Here is a 17535-nt window from a genome sequence, read left to right on the forward strand (position 1 = left end):
CAGTTCAGACATGATGTTTCTGTTCTCCACCTGTAATTAATTCTCACAATAATTTTGTGTAGAAGACTATTGCCACTTCTTTGTGAATATCCTTTTGAGTTCTCTTAATGACATATAGTCTAGTGCATAAATGGTTGGCTTGCTAGTTCTTAGTGTATTACAGTCACCAAGTGATTAGCACGTTGCTCCCACTAATTAATAGTTCAATTATTCTTCTGTTCAGTTTGGCTGCAGCCGTTGTTGGGAGCTTCTCTGGAGTGGCAGCTGCTGGAAGGGGACAGCAGTTGTGACAAAAGTGTTCGTCACTCTGGAGCTACGTCAGACTTTAGTGCAGCTGCTTACCCGTCTGCATAGGTCAGTAATGTTCAATTTACATGATTATGAAGGACCAGCTGTCCTGGTCTGTGGGAGCACCTTACCTTATACCCAGTCATCTTCTTTGTGCAGGTGATTTGCCATCTCTCCTGTTCCCTTGTTCTCCCGGGTGGCTTTTTTTCCAGCCTGGTAGTGGGTCAGGCTGGATGACTGCCCGAGGCTTCTCACTGTCACAGCTTGGTTTGTAGGATTATTCCTACAGAATCTCACGGTTTTCTCTTGGATTTTTCTGTTTGTGTTTGACTTCATTTTCTACCTTAGGTCCTTCCTGCTGGCTTCAGTTTTGCCAGGTTCATACTTGCTCAAATAAGAGTCTGACCTGAGAACTGGGAGGTTGGACACAGCCTCTGGCTGGAGTGGGAGTGCCCTGGAGTTCTGTACTCCAGGGAATTCAATTGCAAGCTCAATTTAAACATTTTCTCTTTTTTCTTTATTTACTGATTGACCAGAAAGACTTTGAACTGCTTCCTTTCAGGCCTCTTTTCTAAAACTATGGGTGATACTGCTACTTTTTAATTACTTCTTTTCTCAAGGGTAATTATCTATGTTGTGAGCTTTAGTAGCTTATTTCTGAGTTATTTATGCTGAATCCAAAATAGCTAATTTGCTTACGTTTACTCTATTTATTGTTCCGGTGCAAAATTGCTTAGGGGTCAAGAAAAGGTTTCTTTAAAACTCAAGTCCCATTAGGATATCTGACTAATTTTTTTTTATGGGCAGCTGGAGTTTCCCAGTATTTTTGCCTCTAGACTTAATCGACTCTCATCAGCTGGCTGCTTGCTAACCTCTTCCTGGCCAGTGTGCTGCCAGCACAGCATCTCCCACACTGGAATTGTTATAACATGTGCTCCTTGTTCCAAGAGAGGTGGCCATGGAGAGTTGGCTGTAGGTGATGCACTCACAGGATGTTCACTAATGTGATGCTTCACATAGTAAAGGAGAAGAGTTGGCAAGGACTGTGAACTTAATGAATTGCAAAAGAAGGGGGACAGAAGATTTCATTTTTTCCAGTTGCCTTCCTCATAGCTTTGCTAGCCTAAGGAATCACTAAATTTAGAACTGACCTTCTTAATAAATGTACCAGAACTATCACAAGCAAAGACATCCAGGAGATGTTCATGTTGAATATGTCAGGGAATGGTGAGCACTTTTTGAACTTTCATGGCATTGGTCTTTGAAAAATTAATGTAGGCTATTCTTCAGCTGTTCTGTAAGTCTAATTTTTGATCCCATGGAATGTTTTAGTTTAAATAGGAGAAAAAATACAAGATGCTTTTTTGCATTAATTTTTTTCAACTGCATCAGTAATGTCTTTTATTTATGTTATTTAAGTGGTAGATTTGGTGTGAGTGACATTGTAAAAATTACCAGTGAGCAAAACTAGTCTTTTCAGGAGTACTGATATTTTAGGTATATTTGTGTTTGCTTATAACTGCCATATATAACCTGTCAAAATAGATATAGTTTGTTCAGAATATCTGTCTTTAACACAAAAACAGGCTTCCCCAGTTAGTTATCTTTTGCACTACTTAGAAAACTCGAAAGATTGTGGAAATAATTAGAAATACAGAAAACTGTTTCCATTCTGTTTGAAGTGGAAAGCACATGATGATTACTGCACTGTTGGCTTTGCTGCTGGTGTGGATCATCCTAACAAATATTTACATCCAAGCAAGAAACACAGATCCTGGGCTTGTCAGTGGAGGTTTGGGAAATGCAACTTTCTGACCCTTTTGCTAGTGACATTCCTGGAAAGTAAACACCCGAGCAGAACAGCTCAGCCGGATCAGAAAGTGTGCTGGGGTAAGTAATTCAAGGAGTTGATGATGGACATTTTAGTGTCAGAATCTTGAGAGGAAATCAAAGTAAGGCACAGAGTCTACAAGTGCACGTATAAGAGAAATGCAAGCAGTGCTCAAACATAAAAGTGTCTTCCTGAGGCTATTCTGTGAAGAAGTATAATACAAGAAAAAAGAGGTAGGGAAGCAGCGAGAGAAAGGAAAAAATATCTGCAAAGAGGTTTTTTCAGGATAGAACCATTCCTCAAAAATCTTTTAAAAAGAAATTGAATAAGGAATACTGGAATGGTAGGCTTGCTCCTTGTCAGATGAAGAAAGATGTACTGAGTTGGGAAGAAAAGCCTGTTTGAACATAAGTGCTCACACAGACAAAAAAACCTGCCAGAATTCACGGTAATATCCAGGTACAGATTCATCTTCTCATTATAATCTATTCCTTCTAGAAATACATAGATGAGGGAATGCGAAAGATATGAAGGGGTCATCATTTCATGACTATTCTTGCTGTGAACTCCTTCTACAGAGGAGGATCTCAGTTCCTGTGCAGGAAGCAGAACTGTTGTTCCACAGGTGTCTGTGGGGTCAGAGACCACGTGAAGTGCCCTTACTGCCATAAGGCAGGTTATGAAAGTATCCAGCATGGCTGTAAGATCAGCCTTTGGCAGCAGAAGGAACTCCTGACTCCTGAGGTGGAGTAATCATGTCTTTTCCCTTCCTCTGGGGACTGGCAGAAAGCATTTGTACATGAGCTTGGTCTGAAAAACAAGGTGGAAAAGAGCAGGGTCTCAGTGGGGCTTCCCATGGTCCACAGGTACCTTCCACAATCCAGTTTGCTCAACTCATTCCAGGTGGTTTTGTTCTGCTAGTAGTTGGCACTGTTTCAGGATGGTTCTTTTTTTGATCAGTTTTGTGATAGTATTTTTGATTTTTTTTTCCTATTTAACTTTTTTCCTAACAGTTTCTTGTAGAATGTCATTCATCTGCACCTCCCTTTTCCTTAATGACAGACAGTCCTGGTGGATTCAGTGTGAAGAACAAATGTACTGAAAAGAATGATTTTAAGATCATTAGGAGAAAGGCAAGTTCATTACTTTGTCAGCAATTTTTCCTCTGAGCTGCAACTCACTGCTAAGTGGTAAAGGTAAGTTAGGAGGATCCCGAGGGAGATGTTCCTGAGTGCCCCTTGCCCCTTTTGCAGGGCATGGGAGAAGCTAAATGCTACTTGCTGCATCTTCAGGCTTTCCTTGCTTCATTTCTGGGATTTTTCTTCTTCCTTAATTGCCACTCTAGGAAGATTTCCAAACTGCAGAAGTAGGATGAGAAAAAGTAACCTGTAGTTGGTTTGTTGGGGGAAGCCTACAGAGGGGTTTGTTGTACGGGGTTTCACCTGAGTCCAGGGACTACAATTGCTGTCCATTCTGAGAGGCTTGGAGGTGCTGATAGGCTTTTTATCATGTCAGTCACCTGGAACACAACTGTCTTGATACCATCTGCCATGGGGTCATGGAACATGGACAGGAAGCTCATTTTTAGCTGTTCAGGGAAACAACCCCTTTCTGCTGTGAGCACAGTAACTCTTCTTCCCTGTGTTCAGAGCATGGTAAGGCACTTGAGGGCTGCTCTGCTTTTGTCAGAACGGGAAAAAGAGAGTTGACTGGATGGACCAGAGCCTAGGTTAAAAGAGGTTTGAAGAAATGGAAAGCAATAAAAACCATTATATATAGTTTTCACAGACTTGCTGGAAGGAGAAATTTGGTGCAGTGATCCAGAATCATGGAGGACCTGATAACTGTGTGTCCCTGTGTTTGCTGAGATGTGCAGAAGAGTGGATAGAAGACAGTCCTGAATCTGGCAGTATCACAATGGTTGCAGATCCCTTGAATTTCAGAGAAGCCAACAGAATTCCTTCTGTTTGTGCCCTTATGGAAAGGCCCCACCATTGCTGGCTGGCTGGCACATGGTTTTTGGGAACAGCAGATAAAGTTACAGGACCTGTAGTGGGTAATATCTGCCTTTTGTCTTTCTGCATAAGGTAACTCCATGCATAGAATTTGTCAGGCTAAAATTTTAAAGGCTGATTTATATGCAGATCACAAAATTAAGTCAAGGGTAGTAGCATCATTCCTAAAATCACATATATCAGCACTGCCTGATGTGACAAATGTTCATTTCTTCTGATGCTGGACCTTCATCAGCTTTTCTGCTGTGTCCCCACGAGCTGTACAGCCCTTCCACTTCCCATTCCAGGTTAGTCTTTTCTGAGAGTGCTTACTTCTTTTTACCTTTTATCAGATCTTTTATTGAGAGTTTATAAAAATGGGAATTTGTCTGCTACTTCAAAAAAACCCCCACAACTATGCTTTCAGGTCAAGTGTTCAGTGCTACACAGATATTTAAAAAAATTTTATGCATTATTACCATCTAATCATTCTGTAGACATTCTTACCATCTAACTTTAGACATAATTGTAAGTAAAAGAAAAATATTGGGAAGTCAGTTCTTTCAGTAATTCCAGTTCATCATATTTATTATAGTTGTGGAGATTTTCAGTGTCAGCTGGAAACCATTCAGGAAATTTTTAATAGTGTGTTGAGAGGATAATTTAGTCTCAGCTTCATACACTCCCCAGATCTGACCCATATGCAAGTAAGAGAAAATCCGTTTTCCCATTTTTGACAGTTGCATGATGACACTCCTTCCCCATCTATTTGATGCTTTTGCATTAGACCCTGCCAGAGGAAATTACACTAAAATTTAGCAACAGTTTGCACTGCATGCAATGCAGATGCTTAAAAAAAAAGTCTAAATATCTGTTTCCAAATGAAGTTATGCTGTGGTGGGATACTGTTTTTTTTGTTGGCTATTTTATCACTTTGAGTAAGAAGATTGCAAAGGACCAGTAGTTTTCCATACTGAATATTCACTTTATAGTTCTACTGTTAGAGTGTCAGCTCTAAAGAGCATAGGGGCTATAACTGATCTCCTGTTTGTTTTTAAAGTGTCGTGTGTATTCATTCTACCAGGCAAAAATACACAGTTGGAGCTATGTTTGATGCTAAACATAAGTTTTTATAGATGTTACTATGCTCAGTGTATAGGCTAGCAGATGGCTATAACATAAAACATGTCTCAAATTGCAAATAACTTTATTTGTAACTCAGTGAAGGAGGACAACTCTCCTGTCAGGCTCCCTGGCCATCGTCGGAGGCCGCGTGTCGTGCCTCTTGTGCCCGGTGAAATGGGGAGGCACAGGGTGATGGATGCAGAAATCTGTTTGTTGTTTCCATTTTGGGCTCACATGGTATTTGTTTGGCTCTGGCTCTAATATTCTTGTACATAGAAGCTGAAGGATGCTGGGTATGTTAATTCCTTGAAACATCGTCTGTATGGACAAAGTGTGCTGCTTTTTACTGCTAATCATCTACAAGCGAGTCTGTGGGGTAATTCGATTTCTACAAACTTTTGAACCACATTAAGGGACTACAAATGCTTTGCTGCATGTCATGGTTAGTGTAACTGAGCACCTCACTCTCACTGAGTTGGTCTGTGTGGGAACTTGAGAAATAATATGATGGACAGGTGAAAATCTCAGCAAGTAGGTTCCCTTCTCCTCTGCAGGGAAGGCCAGGCACATTCTCCTCTTAGTGCTTTGGTTTATTACATGAAAACAGTTATCTGTGACACCAACAGCCGTCAGAGTTCAAGTGTAGTGTGGACAGATTTTAATGTCTCTGAGGTCTCTGCAGCATAAGACCTAAATATGCACTTTAAATATGGCAACTGACCATTTTGAGCTTTGCTTGTTCTGCTCTGCAGCATCCCAGGGGATCTTAGTCACAGGGGTGGGTCTTACTTCAGCTTGAGCAGGAGGCAGAAAACTCCACAGAGAACAGGTCTTATCCCGTCCTCATCTTCAGCTTCCTTATGCCAGAGGTTCAAGGGGTGTGTGTGTACATTTAATATAGCCATAATTACAGGGGTGAAACATCTTATCGATTCACAGACTTTTGTGGATGTGTGCGTGCGGTTTCTGCTAACTGATAGTTGTTCAGATGAAAGTAATTTGATAAAACATTTTGGCCTGTAGTCAGTGTCATTTACACCAGTAATGGATGCCACTAACTAAACACAGTGAGTTCAGCCTACTGTGTGGAAATAGAGTTGGACCAGTCCTGTGTCTTGGTCATTCTGTGGTTTGCTTTGAATCTTTCTCATGTTCCTACATCACCTTGTTGGTTAGGGGTGGAGTTGATCTAAGTACCAGTAGTTGTGATTATGCAATACAATATTCTGGTTTTGTATGACTGACAACTAGGAAAAAATGTGAATTTATTTATCTAATTTTAGCAGCCTGCAGAGTGGCTTGGAGTTAGAGATAGGCACAGTCAGAGGGTGCCGTATCCTGTTTGCAGTGCCTGTCTTTTGGCCAGGGCAGGATCCACCTGATCTGAGCTGCCTAAGGTGAGATGATCAGTCTCATCCACTGGCAACAACTGTGTTTGATGGTATAGCTCCACTGATCCAAAAAAACTGTAGTGAAGAGACTGCACTGGTGGAAGAATGTAAAATACCCAAGTGCAACTTGACTGTACTTTAAAAAACCAGCTGCCTGCTGATATGATTTAATTTTCAGTGCAGCTTAGTTGTAGGGTTGATTTTTTCTTTTTTATCTTAAGACTCATCTGTATTTTTAATGCACTTAAAATAATGCAGTAACTGTTTGCATGTCACTTCTGCCTTCCCTTCCATTTCCCCACAGCGTTCAGGTGTCACTACTGCAAGGCAGGAGGCAGAGCTCAGCTCCTGGCACTGCTGGTCTTTGGCAGGCAGTGCCTGTTGTCTGGCTAAAAAGAAGACTAAGGGAATTTAATATTGTAGCATCCAAAAAAATGAGAGCACTTAATATTAGGTGAGACTGTGTAAAGCTTTCTTATGGATGGAATTTACATTAATGCATTTTATTTTTCCCTCTAAGCAGATCAAATGATAAGCACAGTGTCATGTACACGTTTGTGACTACTCTGTTAAATAGATTTTAATACTTAATATTTTTGTTCTCATGCATTTCAAAGCAGCAATTATTTCCAAGAATAAAGGTAATGAGATTTGTCTTGATGCTCTCAGGATTAAAAAGGGAAAAAAGGCTATATTTTAAGGTGTACCACAGTAGCTGAGAACTTCTGCTCTGTCCTGTCCCACATCTGTGTGTGTTGTCAGTGGGCCTGGTCGGAGTTTTAGCTGCAGTAAGAAGTGTTCCTGTTGATGACATTTCAGAGGCATGCTCAGAAAGGACGCCAAGAAGGAGTCTGGTGGCTGGTTTGGCATCAGGGGTCGGTGGGGAGGGGGAAAGGCTGTAATCCATGTCAGCTGTGAGCCCGGGGTTTTCCCCTCGCGCTGGCTCTCACACGCTCGCTCGCGGGGACATGTGACTTTTGGCCATATTAGCAGGTTTATCCAAGCCTAGCCCCTCTGACTAACAGATGTAGGGAAAAGGGCATTCTGGGATTGCAGCAGTTGCTTTTGAACAACAATGTCCTTTTTGTAAGAATCTGATGCTTCTTAAAAGATGGAACATGACATCATTACCGTTGATCCAAGAAACATTCCTTCAGTAATACTGAGTGTGCTCTGGTTATCAGCTCCCTTCCCCCAGCTCCTTTCTCTTGCTTTTCTGACATGCTTTTTGTCTATTGTTTCATCGGGGGCTGTAAATGTGAAACAGTTGTCTTTCAGTGTTATGTGCTTGTTAGAGCTGGAATCAAGTGGAATATTGTTGATTTATAAGAAAGAAGGAAAGAAAAATACCAAAAATCCCACTTTTCCTCCAGCTTTCACAAATGTAGTGTGCTTCAGGTACAGGCTGAGCTGGAGCTAATTATTTCCCTTCCCACACGGTATTAGTTACTGCATTATGCAAGGGAAGGTGGAAGGGAAGGTTCCTGTGCATCCCACTCGGCCTCATTGGCAGTTGGATATGTCGTGTGCGGGTACCAGCTGCTTCCAAGGCTCCTGCAGTGATCCTGCATCCATAGGAAATCTGTGTGTGCTCACCAGTGCAGTGTGGCAGAGTTGTGAGCCAGCTGCAGATTTTCTGTGTGTTATGTGTATATATATGTTTTTATACTTGGTCCACCACTGGGATTTGAGTGCCAGGTTTTCCTTAGCCCCTGAGAACGAGCTATCACAGAAACACATTCTGGGTTGAATCCTTTTGAATGCTGATTGCTTGGAGGAAAGCTATGGAAAAGCTGGATTTTGCTTCCCTTCCCTGTGTTCTCTCTCCCACGCATGTCTTCATCCTAAAAACTAAACACTCTTGTGGAGTTTACAACTAGGTACATCCTGGCTGTGTCACAGCCCTGCTCTCTGTGCAGCAATGCTGGCAGGTCTCTGAACTAAAAAGGAGCAGGCAGAGTTTGGCACTTTCACGTGCTGCAAGTGTCTAGAGAAGAGAACCACTGATCACAAACGTGAAGGAGTATGTCTTTTTCCATCCCTGCAGAAATTGCTCTGCTGGGAGTGGAAAACAAATGATTCATTGATGGTCTAGAGGCTTGGAGAAAGGTGGAGTTTATAACATCCAGAAATGGAGGAGAAATGGACAGGGGTAGGGCTTTCTGATATGTTGGTTAAACTCAGGTTTGTTGTCTTTTACATCTTCACAGTGGAAAGAAAACCCCAACTTTTTCAAAAAACAAATTTGAGATACAAAATATGAATAAAAAAAACACAAGTCTTGACCAGACAGGGATTTTTGGAAAGAAGCGAGATGTGTGATTGACTGTTTGCCAGTAACAGAAATGTTTTTATTGGTGATAATTTAGAGGATTTGAGAGGAAATCCAAATACCTTCCTTTAATAGAAAAAAAAAAAAAGGTGCATTTTACTTGTAGTGGTTGTTTGGCATCACCTGTTGTCAAGAGACAATACGATTTTAGCACAACTTGACAGTATACTTTTATTCTGGATAGATTCCAAGGTACAAAACTTGGAGTAAGTGAAAGCAAACTTATAGTGCAGACAGAAGGGATTTCATACATTCCCAGTTGTGTCTGAAGTTACAAGTTCCTCTGAAGAAAGCGTTTGCCAATGCACTGTTGTCCATTGTCTCATGTGCTATCACAATTAAAATGTGCTGCCACAATTACAATGTGTGTTTGCCTCTGCTGAAGCAGAGCAGAAGGACGTGCGTTGTGTGTGGAACTGGGTATCTCCTGTCCTGGGTGCTGTTCCTCTGAAGAAGGGAGTTGCATGTAAGCCTCAGAAGAACAGGCAATTTGTGATAGACATCACAAAGTCCGGACAATTCTCTAAGACACAGTGGGTGTAACTCTTCAGAGGGAGGGTGTTACAGTAATATGGGCTCTCTAGTGACAAACTGCTTATTGCTGTAGGTCAGAGATTCTGTGACTGCTCTGCAGGTGATAGAGCAGATGCTGGAGCATGGAATGAGTCCTGTTTTGTGTTTTGGTTTTAATTTGTGTTCTGGAGAAATGGTTGACTGGTGTCACAGTGGGGCTGTGACATTATCTGGGCACACAGGTTGTGTTGCTTCACTCACCAGGGCTGCTTGCTCTGGAGGAAGTGGAAGCTGCTTTGCTGTGTAGCTCGTTTCGGGCTCTTTGAGGAGAGGATAATCAGTGAAGGATTGCAATCTTTTTCTTGCAGTAATCCATGCTGAAGAGGCTCCATTCATACAGATGAGCCAAGGGTTGAAGCAGCACTTTAAACCCAGATAGTCGGTCGGCTCACTGCCCAGCAGGATGCCATCAACCAGCCGAGCGGGCAGCCTGAAGGACCCCGAAATTGCAGAGCTCTTCTTCAAAGAAGATCCAGAAAAGCTCTTCACAGATCTCCGAGAGATTGGCCATGGAAGCTTCGGAGCAGTTTATTTTGTAAGTAGCTCCATGTCTTGTGAATTTTAGCTGTGTCTCTTTTTAAACTGCTGTGACTCCTTTTATATGATGTTTGGGGCTTGGAAGGCGTTTGCATACAAACTGAAAAGAAAACCTGGAAATGTGGTCCTTGCCTGGTGCTTTTATGTGTATTGTTATGTTGCAAGCAGGGATTTAACTGCAAATAGAAAGCATGGACTTCTGCTCCATCAATTCTGACTGGCAATGCAGTTCTCTTAGTCTGATCACCTCCTTATCACCTCTTGTTCCTTGAGAGAAATTGAGTTCTGTCTCCCTTCACTCATCCCCCCAGGCTCCCTTACAGCCATTCTTTGTGTTTGACACCTGAGTGTTGGTGCTTTTATTGTCATTTGTCCTGTCACATCCTTTCCTACTGCAGGCAAGAATCCCAATATCCATCTGCATAAAACTTACTTGACGTGAACGTCTGGACAGCAGAATTTTTCCCAGGCTGCTTGTGTAGCTCAACCAGCAGTGGGATCCTCTTGGTAACCTCCATGCAGGTCGCTGTGTGTTAACAAATACTGTGAGGCCTTCATGAAAAAAACATTTTCCTCAGAAAACCTTTTCAAATTTATAATTGTAGGAGGTGTGGCCAAACCTGCCAGTTTTCCTTCTGAAAGCCATTTGTGTCACTATTTTTTGAGATGCCTATTCAGTGTTAATAATTGCAGCAGACCATGTTGGGAACCTTCCAGCACAAATTTAATGCAGCACAGATGAACTAATTAGGAAAAGCTTCTTAATTTTGTTCCCGGCTTAAAACTATGAGCCACCACTGTCTGGGAACAGATCTGGGGGAGGAACTGTTTTCTAATGAAACAGAACTCACCTGCAGCCTTAAATTCACCTCGTTTACTCCGTGTGGTTAAAGAGTGAATTTAAAAGGAGGGAACTGACAAATATGTCTTCCTGCTCTGTGGAAATACTGTTAAAGAAATATTATTGAAGTTTTTTGGGAACACTGTATGTTAGAGAGGAAACCCATAACACACCTGTGAGCTGGATGCAAACAGCATTCCCAAACACCAACAAGAAGGCATTTGTAGCTGCTTGAGCTTTGTTGTTTTGGTAAGAGCTGATGGCCCATTACCAGCTCCTTCTACAAAGAGATTGAAAATCAGAGGCCATTAATTTCTAGCCCCTTCTTTCTCTTTTTCCCCCACCATTTAAAATTCTCGGTTCATTGTAAGTCAGTATTTACTCACTGTTGAGTCCAATTACTTCCTGGTATTAGGACTGTGCTTCTTTGACAGAAAGTACGTCTGATTTGGCACTCGAAAAAAGACAAGTGTAAGCCGTGCATCACACAACTCCAGCCCATTTTGGGGCTTTATTTTTGTCAAGAGGAAGTTTCTGATAAAGACACGCTCTTGCTAGTTTTGTGTTAGGAAGTTTTAACCTGTAAGTCTTGTCTTGCACTTTTTTTTTACTGCTAGCAGTTCTGAGATTTTGAACATTAAACTGTTTCTTGCAATGTACCCCATATCTCAAACTGAAGCCAAAGACATGAGAAAGCCAACATGGAGAGGGAAAATTAGTGTGAATTAAGCATGAAGAAGGAAAACGTAGGGGAGTCTATGTCTTGGGTACTTTATTCCTCTAAAGTTTCTTTAACAAGATTTTGGTTCTGCCACTGCAAACAATTAAACTTTCTCTAATTAATATAATATTGGATTGTAGTTAATAACTGCTTAAAAGGGTATTACTGAAGCCGATGAAATACTCTACTTTTTCTTTGTGCATGTTTCAGTGCTGAAGTTACTCTGGTCACCAGATGTTGGTCCTTTGTGTGGAGGTTTTGGAGGAAAGCAGGATATATATGTGCATACATGCCTGCCATGAAACAAGCCTTGTTCATTTGGATGGTTTAAGTGAACTGACCTTGTACATCTTCCTGGCTTTTGTCTGGGAACAGTCTTTTTTCGATTGTTCAGGATCACATGGAAACTAAAAAAGCAAATGAAACTCCATTATTTTAATGTTCCCGAGGTGTCAGCTGGGATGCTTCTCCCTCTCTCAGCCTTGTAGGACTGTAGGTGTTCTGGAAATAGAGTTGCTTACTTGGGTTTTCTGATGCACAGCACCCTCTCACCAGGCTGCTTTCATTGCATACAACCTGCACCAAAAAATGCTGTTGATAAATAATGTGTGGGTAATTAACAAATAGAAAAATCCATACAATACTGAAATCTCCCCTGCCTTTTTTAAAATACATTTTAGTGTTTCATTGTTAGTTGTACCTACCTTCCTTCCCTTACAGTAATCATCCCAACAAGAGGTGATACATTTATCTTACCTGATAATTGGCTGAGTGTTTACTTGTGTCTCTTTGTTTCTGTTGCATGCTGCAGTGGCAGAAAGTTTCTTTTTTTTTTTTCTTTCATAATTGACATGAATTTTGCTGGTTCACCTCATGGTTTTAGTTTCTTAGAAACTGCAAGTCTGGCACCTCTGAATCATTTTTGGTATTATCCTTACCCTACTCCCTGCTTTGCAGTGTAATAATAGCTTTTACTTGACACAGGAAACCTACTACACTGGAACACTGCAGATGGAGCAGAAGAATAACCCACTCTCTTTTGTTAGAGCTGGGTTCCTTCTGCTCTACTCTAGTATTTTGCTTGCCTGTTTTATTGCAGTTCTTCACTGATTTAAATGTTTCAGTGATTGTCTCTAATTAATAAAGATCTAGGAGTAAGAATTTTATTCTTCCCTTTTTTGTCTCAAACAACAAAAATAGTCACCCCCAGCCCAACTTCACAGGTAATGTCAGAGGATCCTCTGAAACAGAAAGAAAATTAAAAATAGTATTGGTTCAAGCTTATCATAACTGGTTGAAATAAAGACTGACAGGGAATTCTGGGAATCTCTTTTAATGAATAGCAGAATTAAAACATGACTAAAAAATCTTTTTACGAAAGGCAGAGCCCTGATACTTTATTAATCCATGTTCTGATAGGCTGTACTTGATAGTACAAATATATTAAAAATCAGCATTTTCATCAGTCATTAATGAATGCTGAGGTGCACATTACTCTGATTTATATCATTTGGCTTCGTGTCCAAGTTGATTATTCTTATCAGGGAGACTCTGAGGTCTTTTCCTCCACCACCCTCCCATGCTGCTGAAATCCTTAACAGAGGAAATCTGGGGTCTTGTCTGGAACCATCCTTCCTGTGAGGTGCTACCTCTTCTCCTGGCAGGGGGAATGAATCCTTGCTTTGGTGCTGAATTAAAAAAAAAACTTCCTGTCTGGTTGTTACGTTGGATTGTTACTATCAGAAGTCATGAAGTTTGCCTTTGAAGTGCAAAAAACCACATACATTTCTTGTGCAGTGTAAATAACAGTAATGTGGGACGGAGAAAGTAAAAGTCCAGTCTGAAGATGGGTGGCTTAGATCACTGCCATCTTTCTCTATATCGTGGGCATTCCTCTAAGACACAAAAGCTGATATTGGGGAGCACTGGGGAGAAAAACCAGCAGTGTCTGGAGCAAGTATCTCCTATGCATCCTGAGACATCTTCCCTTATGGTTTGAATGGAACATGGGGGCTGAGCCTTGCTTCTGTTTTGTTTGTAATGGACCTGAGCAGGGAGGGAAGTTGATTTAGGGAAAATCCCTTCTACTTGAATCAGAGCTGCTTTTGTAAAGCTGTGATTTTTAATTTAGAAGTCCCAGTGCAGAGACTTGCTGGATTGCTGAGCATGGAGAAATGTCATACCTTGTCTCACAGACAGGAGGGTGATCTTTCACTTCGGAAAGAAATTTCCAATAGATGCAGCAGTCACACCCCTTGGAAGATATTTTAGTTTAACTCTCTGCACAAGTTAGCTGAGGGATAAAGATGTTTTTTTGTGTGTACGTTTGGTTTGCATCTTATGGGAAATGGGGCCCTGAAGGAACTGATGCACCGTGTTTTCCTGTTGCAGGCACGTGATGTGCGCACCAATGAAGTGGTGGCCATCAAGAAAATGTCATATAGTGGGAAGCAGTCCAATGAGGTACGTGGAGCATGTTGTACATTAAACCTTGACCATTGCAAAGACTTATTATATGGGATGATTTTAATTATCTTGGGTTCCTGTAGAGAAATCTCTTCTATAACTGTAAAGGTGATTGAGGGTACTGTGTAAACAAAACAAATCAGTTTACTGTTCTCAGTTTATTTCTGCCTAATCTACTCCTGGAAAAGATGGGTAGGACTCTCTTCTTCCAGGCCCCTTTGGGACCACATAAATGTGTAGAAAGGAAAAAAGAAAATTAAAAATGATGGGGTTGTATGTTAGTGTCTTATTGCCCCTAAACGTTTCATTTTAAATACCTTAAAAAAAAAACATGTTGCTTCCTGGACAAAGGAATAATAGCACTGGATGCAGCACTGAGAATTTCAGAGGGAGCCTTGCTTGTACAAAGTAGTGAGGCGGAACCCATCCTTCCTTGGAATGACTGTGTTCATGAGCAGCTGAAACAAAGGCAAAACAGCAGTGAATGAATGAGTGTGAAAATCTGAACAGCAGCATAATTCTGGAAGAACTGCCAGAGCCAGGGATTAAGGCACTCTTTGCAGAGAGGTCTGCAAAAGTGGGCCTCTGAGATTTAGACATTGTGTTTTTATGGCCACCCCAGATGTGTCTCTTTTCCCTAGGACATTTAGTAGAGATAGTTGATTTTATACTTGAAATGTTTAAGTGCTGATACAGATTCTTGAAAAGCCCAACGTGACATGAGCAGCTGATTTGGTATTATTTCTGGTAAATAACATGTATCAAATCGTGGCATGATTTTTCAACAGAAGTATTTATTGTAAGCATGTTGTTCCAGGCATTTATGGTTCCCTCCCTCCATTCTCTGTATTCCAATCTTAGAAGCAGCTTTGCTCCGATGAGTTTGACTAACAGCTCATTGCTTTCTGTGCCTTTTGTGTATTGATCATCTGCACTCCCAGGAGCTGAACTATTCCTTCCTCTCTGTGTGTGTATGTCTGTGTAGGAGGTAGAGGTGGCAGTGTCTCTCCAGCAGTCCTGAATTCCAGCTTCATAGTTAAATTTGCTGTGCCTGTTTCTGTTTTGTCACTGCGGTGACTTGTTTAACTGTGTACTGATGAAAGAATAATTTGTACTTGCTACTTGTCCTACTGTTTTAATTACTGTGAGCTATAAATACTCTATTCACATGAATGAAACAAACTGTGCATGCTTCAGAAATAGCTTTTGTTTGTCTTCAATGCGTATGTTTCTTTATTTTGAAGAAAGTAATAAGAGGAGGATTAAAACTTTCTATTTTACTTCCATACTTATTTGTTTTGTTCAGAAGTTTGCTGGAGTATCCAACCTATGTAAAGAAAATTGATTAAGGGCATTCTGGTATCATTTGTATTTACTTTGGTTTCATAGTAAGATTTTATCATTGCTGGGAACAATAATTCCCTGAAATAAGTTCATATTTTATACTAAAAATAAGTTTAAAACCTTTGAAAAATGTATTACTGTGCTCTTAATGTGATCTTGGGGCTTTTTTTATGCAGGAAATCGTGACTACTTCTTGACTAGTATATCACCTCTCTCTCCCAATGTAGAAGTGCTTTCTTGATTTGGCTTTTATTGCTTAGTACCTCAAAACCTTTGAGGCTGAAGGTAAAAGGCAGCGAGGTCATTCCAGTGTCAGTGAGAGAGTTTATGTTAGTATAACTGCATTGTGTCATTCTCATGACGTTTCTGGTGTTGAGAAATGCTTAACTTAGTCAATCAGCTGCCTCAGTTGTGGCTTCCATGTTCCCTGGTTTCGTGTGTTTCTCTAACCCTAAAATTTTTATTGAGGAGGATTTGGGTTTTGCACATGTTTTCCAAAGCATTAGGGTAGATGAACCCTCTGTCCCTCTATGAATCCCAACCACATACCTGTACCTGAGGTAGAGTGTGCTGAGGGATTAACAGGACCTGGAAAACAGCTTTTGAACTTTTGGGTGTTAGGTAAGGTTTTTCTACCTTTGGTTAACTTCAGAACTGATACTCTCTTGCTCAAAAACATTTGCAGTGTCAACACTCTTGTGTTGACTCCTACATACTTAAATGGTTTCAGCTACTGCATTTGGTTTTGAAAATCTTTCCTGGTAGTTGTAGTTTTGCTGTTGCACTCACAAGCTTTTGCCTTCCTTGCCTGAGGAGATGTGGATGTGCAGCAAGTGGGAGAACTTGAAGGTCTCTGAGGGGAGCAGTGGCAGTGTCAAGGCAGACACTGGAACTTGGCATTTAGGTCTCTTCTGTACTTCTAACTTGCACTGCAGTGCTCCCCTTATTATAAGCCTGGGCCTTGTTTTATCTGTTTATTTTTTTTTTCCCTGAAGAACCAATCCCTTGTCTAGTAGGTAACTCATTTCAAATTGGTCCTTGTAAAAACTAAACTAGTAATAGAGAGAGAAATGTTATCAAGAACGTGGTCAGATATTTGGTGGCTGATAAATGGGACCTCATCCAGTGTATTATAGTGACTAGTAGGGGTAGGTCTTTATAGCTACAAGAGTTAAGAGGGAGACGGCTGATCCTGCTGGAGGACACTTATCACCCACATCTCTTTCAGATTGGAGTGTATGTTTGATTTGACAACTGAAATGGTATCTGTTTAAAGAGGATCTCTTCTTTTTTGAGGACTTGCTCAGATATTAAGTGTTTACCAGTATATCGTATGCACACATAAAATATAAAGTATTGCACTGATGAGAGATCCTTGCATACAGCCTAATTAATCAACAACTTGTTTTGTAGGTCTACTGAGGAGTTAAACAGTGAACATCACAGTGTTGATGCAAATTTATTTTGATTTGAAACCTTGAGATAGTTTTGCCTCTTAAAATAATTAAGTGACATAATAACAACAACCAAAAAAACCAAAGGTAACAGTTGTATAAAGTCATTCTATTCGTTTTATTCCCTACAGAAATGGCAGGATATTATTAAGGAAGTCAAGTTCCTCCAAAGAATAAAACACCCTAACAGTATAGAATACAAAGGCTGCTATCTGCGGGAGCATACAGCATGGGTAAGCATCTGCTGCTCTGCACTTCTCTTGCCTTGGTTAAGGAAGCTTTAAAATCTCTCCAGCTGGCTTTTGGGAGCCACCTGAGCCACTGGTATTGCACAGACTCAGAGGAGCTTACAGGTGATCAGTAAAACTGAATGTAGTTTTTGGAATTGATCTAGGGAAGCTTTCACTTACAGAATAAGGTGAATGTGCTGCTGTTCTAGTGTATTTAGCTTCATGTAAATGAGTATTTAAAACAATGCACACCCATCATTGACCAAGTTTTGCAGTACAATATACTAAAGAAATCATATTGTTGAACTAATAGTTTAAGTTGTAAGTACTGTTCATGTATTAGCTACAATAAATCTGTAGGACAAAGTTTTAGTTTCTCTTTTGCAAATCTGACTGGAACAGAATCTT

General features: G+C 40.7%; 1 protein-coding gene across 2 annotated transcripts in view; it reads left to right on the forward strand.

Annotated features, from left to right (window-relative positions):
• The first annotated feature begins 241 nt into the window (after nucleotides 1-241).
• TAOK1 (TAO kinase 1) overlaps nucleotides 242-17535 on the forward strand; it is a 44961-nt gene continuing 27667 nt past the window's right edge. For both annotated transcript variants that reach the window (XM_008930449.4, XM_018076685.3), the window contains exons 1-4: nucleotides 242-354; nucleotides 9843-10069; nucleotides 14025-14096; nucleotides 17029-17130. In XM_008930449.4, coding sequence (XP_008928697.1) covers nucleotides 9938-10069; nucleotides 14025-14096; nucleotides 17029-17130 — 306 coding nt within the window. In that variant the 5' untranslated portion in view covers nucleotides 242-354; nucleotides 9843-9937. The remainder of the gene's footprint in view (nucleotides 355-9842; nucleotides 10070-14024; nucleotides 14097-17028; nucleotides 17131-17535) is intronic.

Source organism: Manacus vitellinus, unplaced genomic scaffold, assembly GCF_001715985.3.
Source record: "Manacus vitellinus isolate BGI_N305 unplaced genomic scaffold, ASM171598v3 scaffold_32_pilon, whole genome shotgun sequence".
In the NCBI taxonomy this organism is placed as follows: domain Eukaryota; kingdom Metazoa; phylum Chordata; class Aves; order Passeriformes; family Pipridae; genus Manacus; species Manacus vitellinus.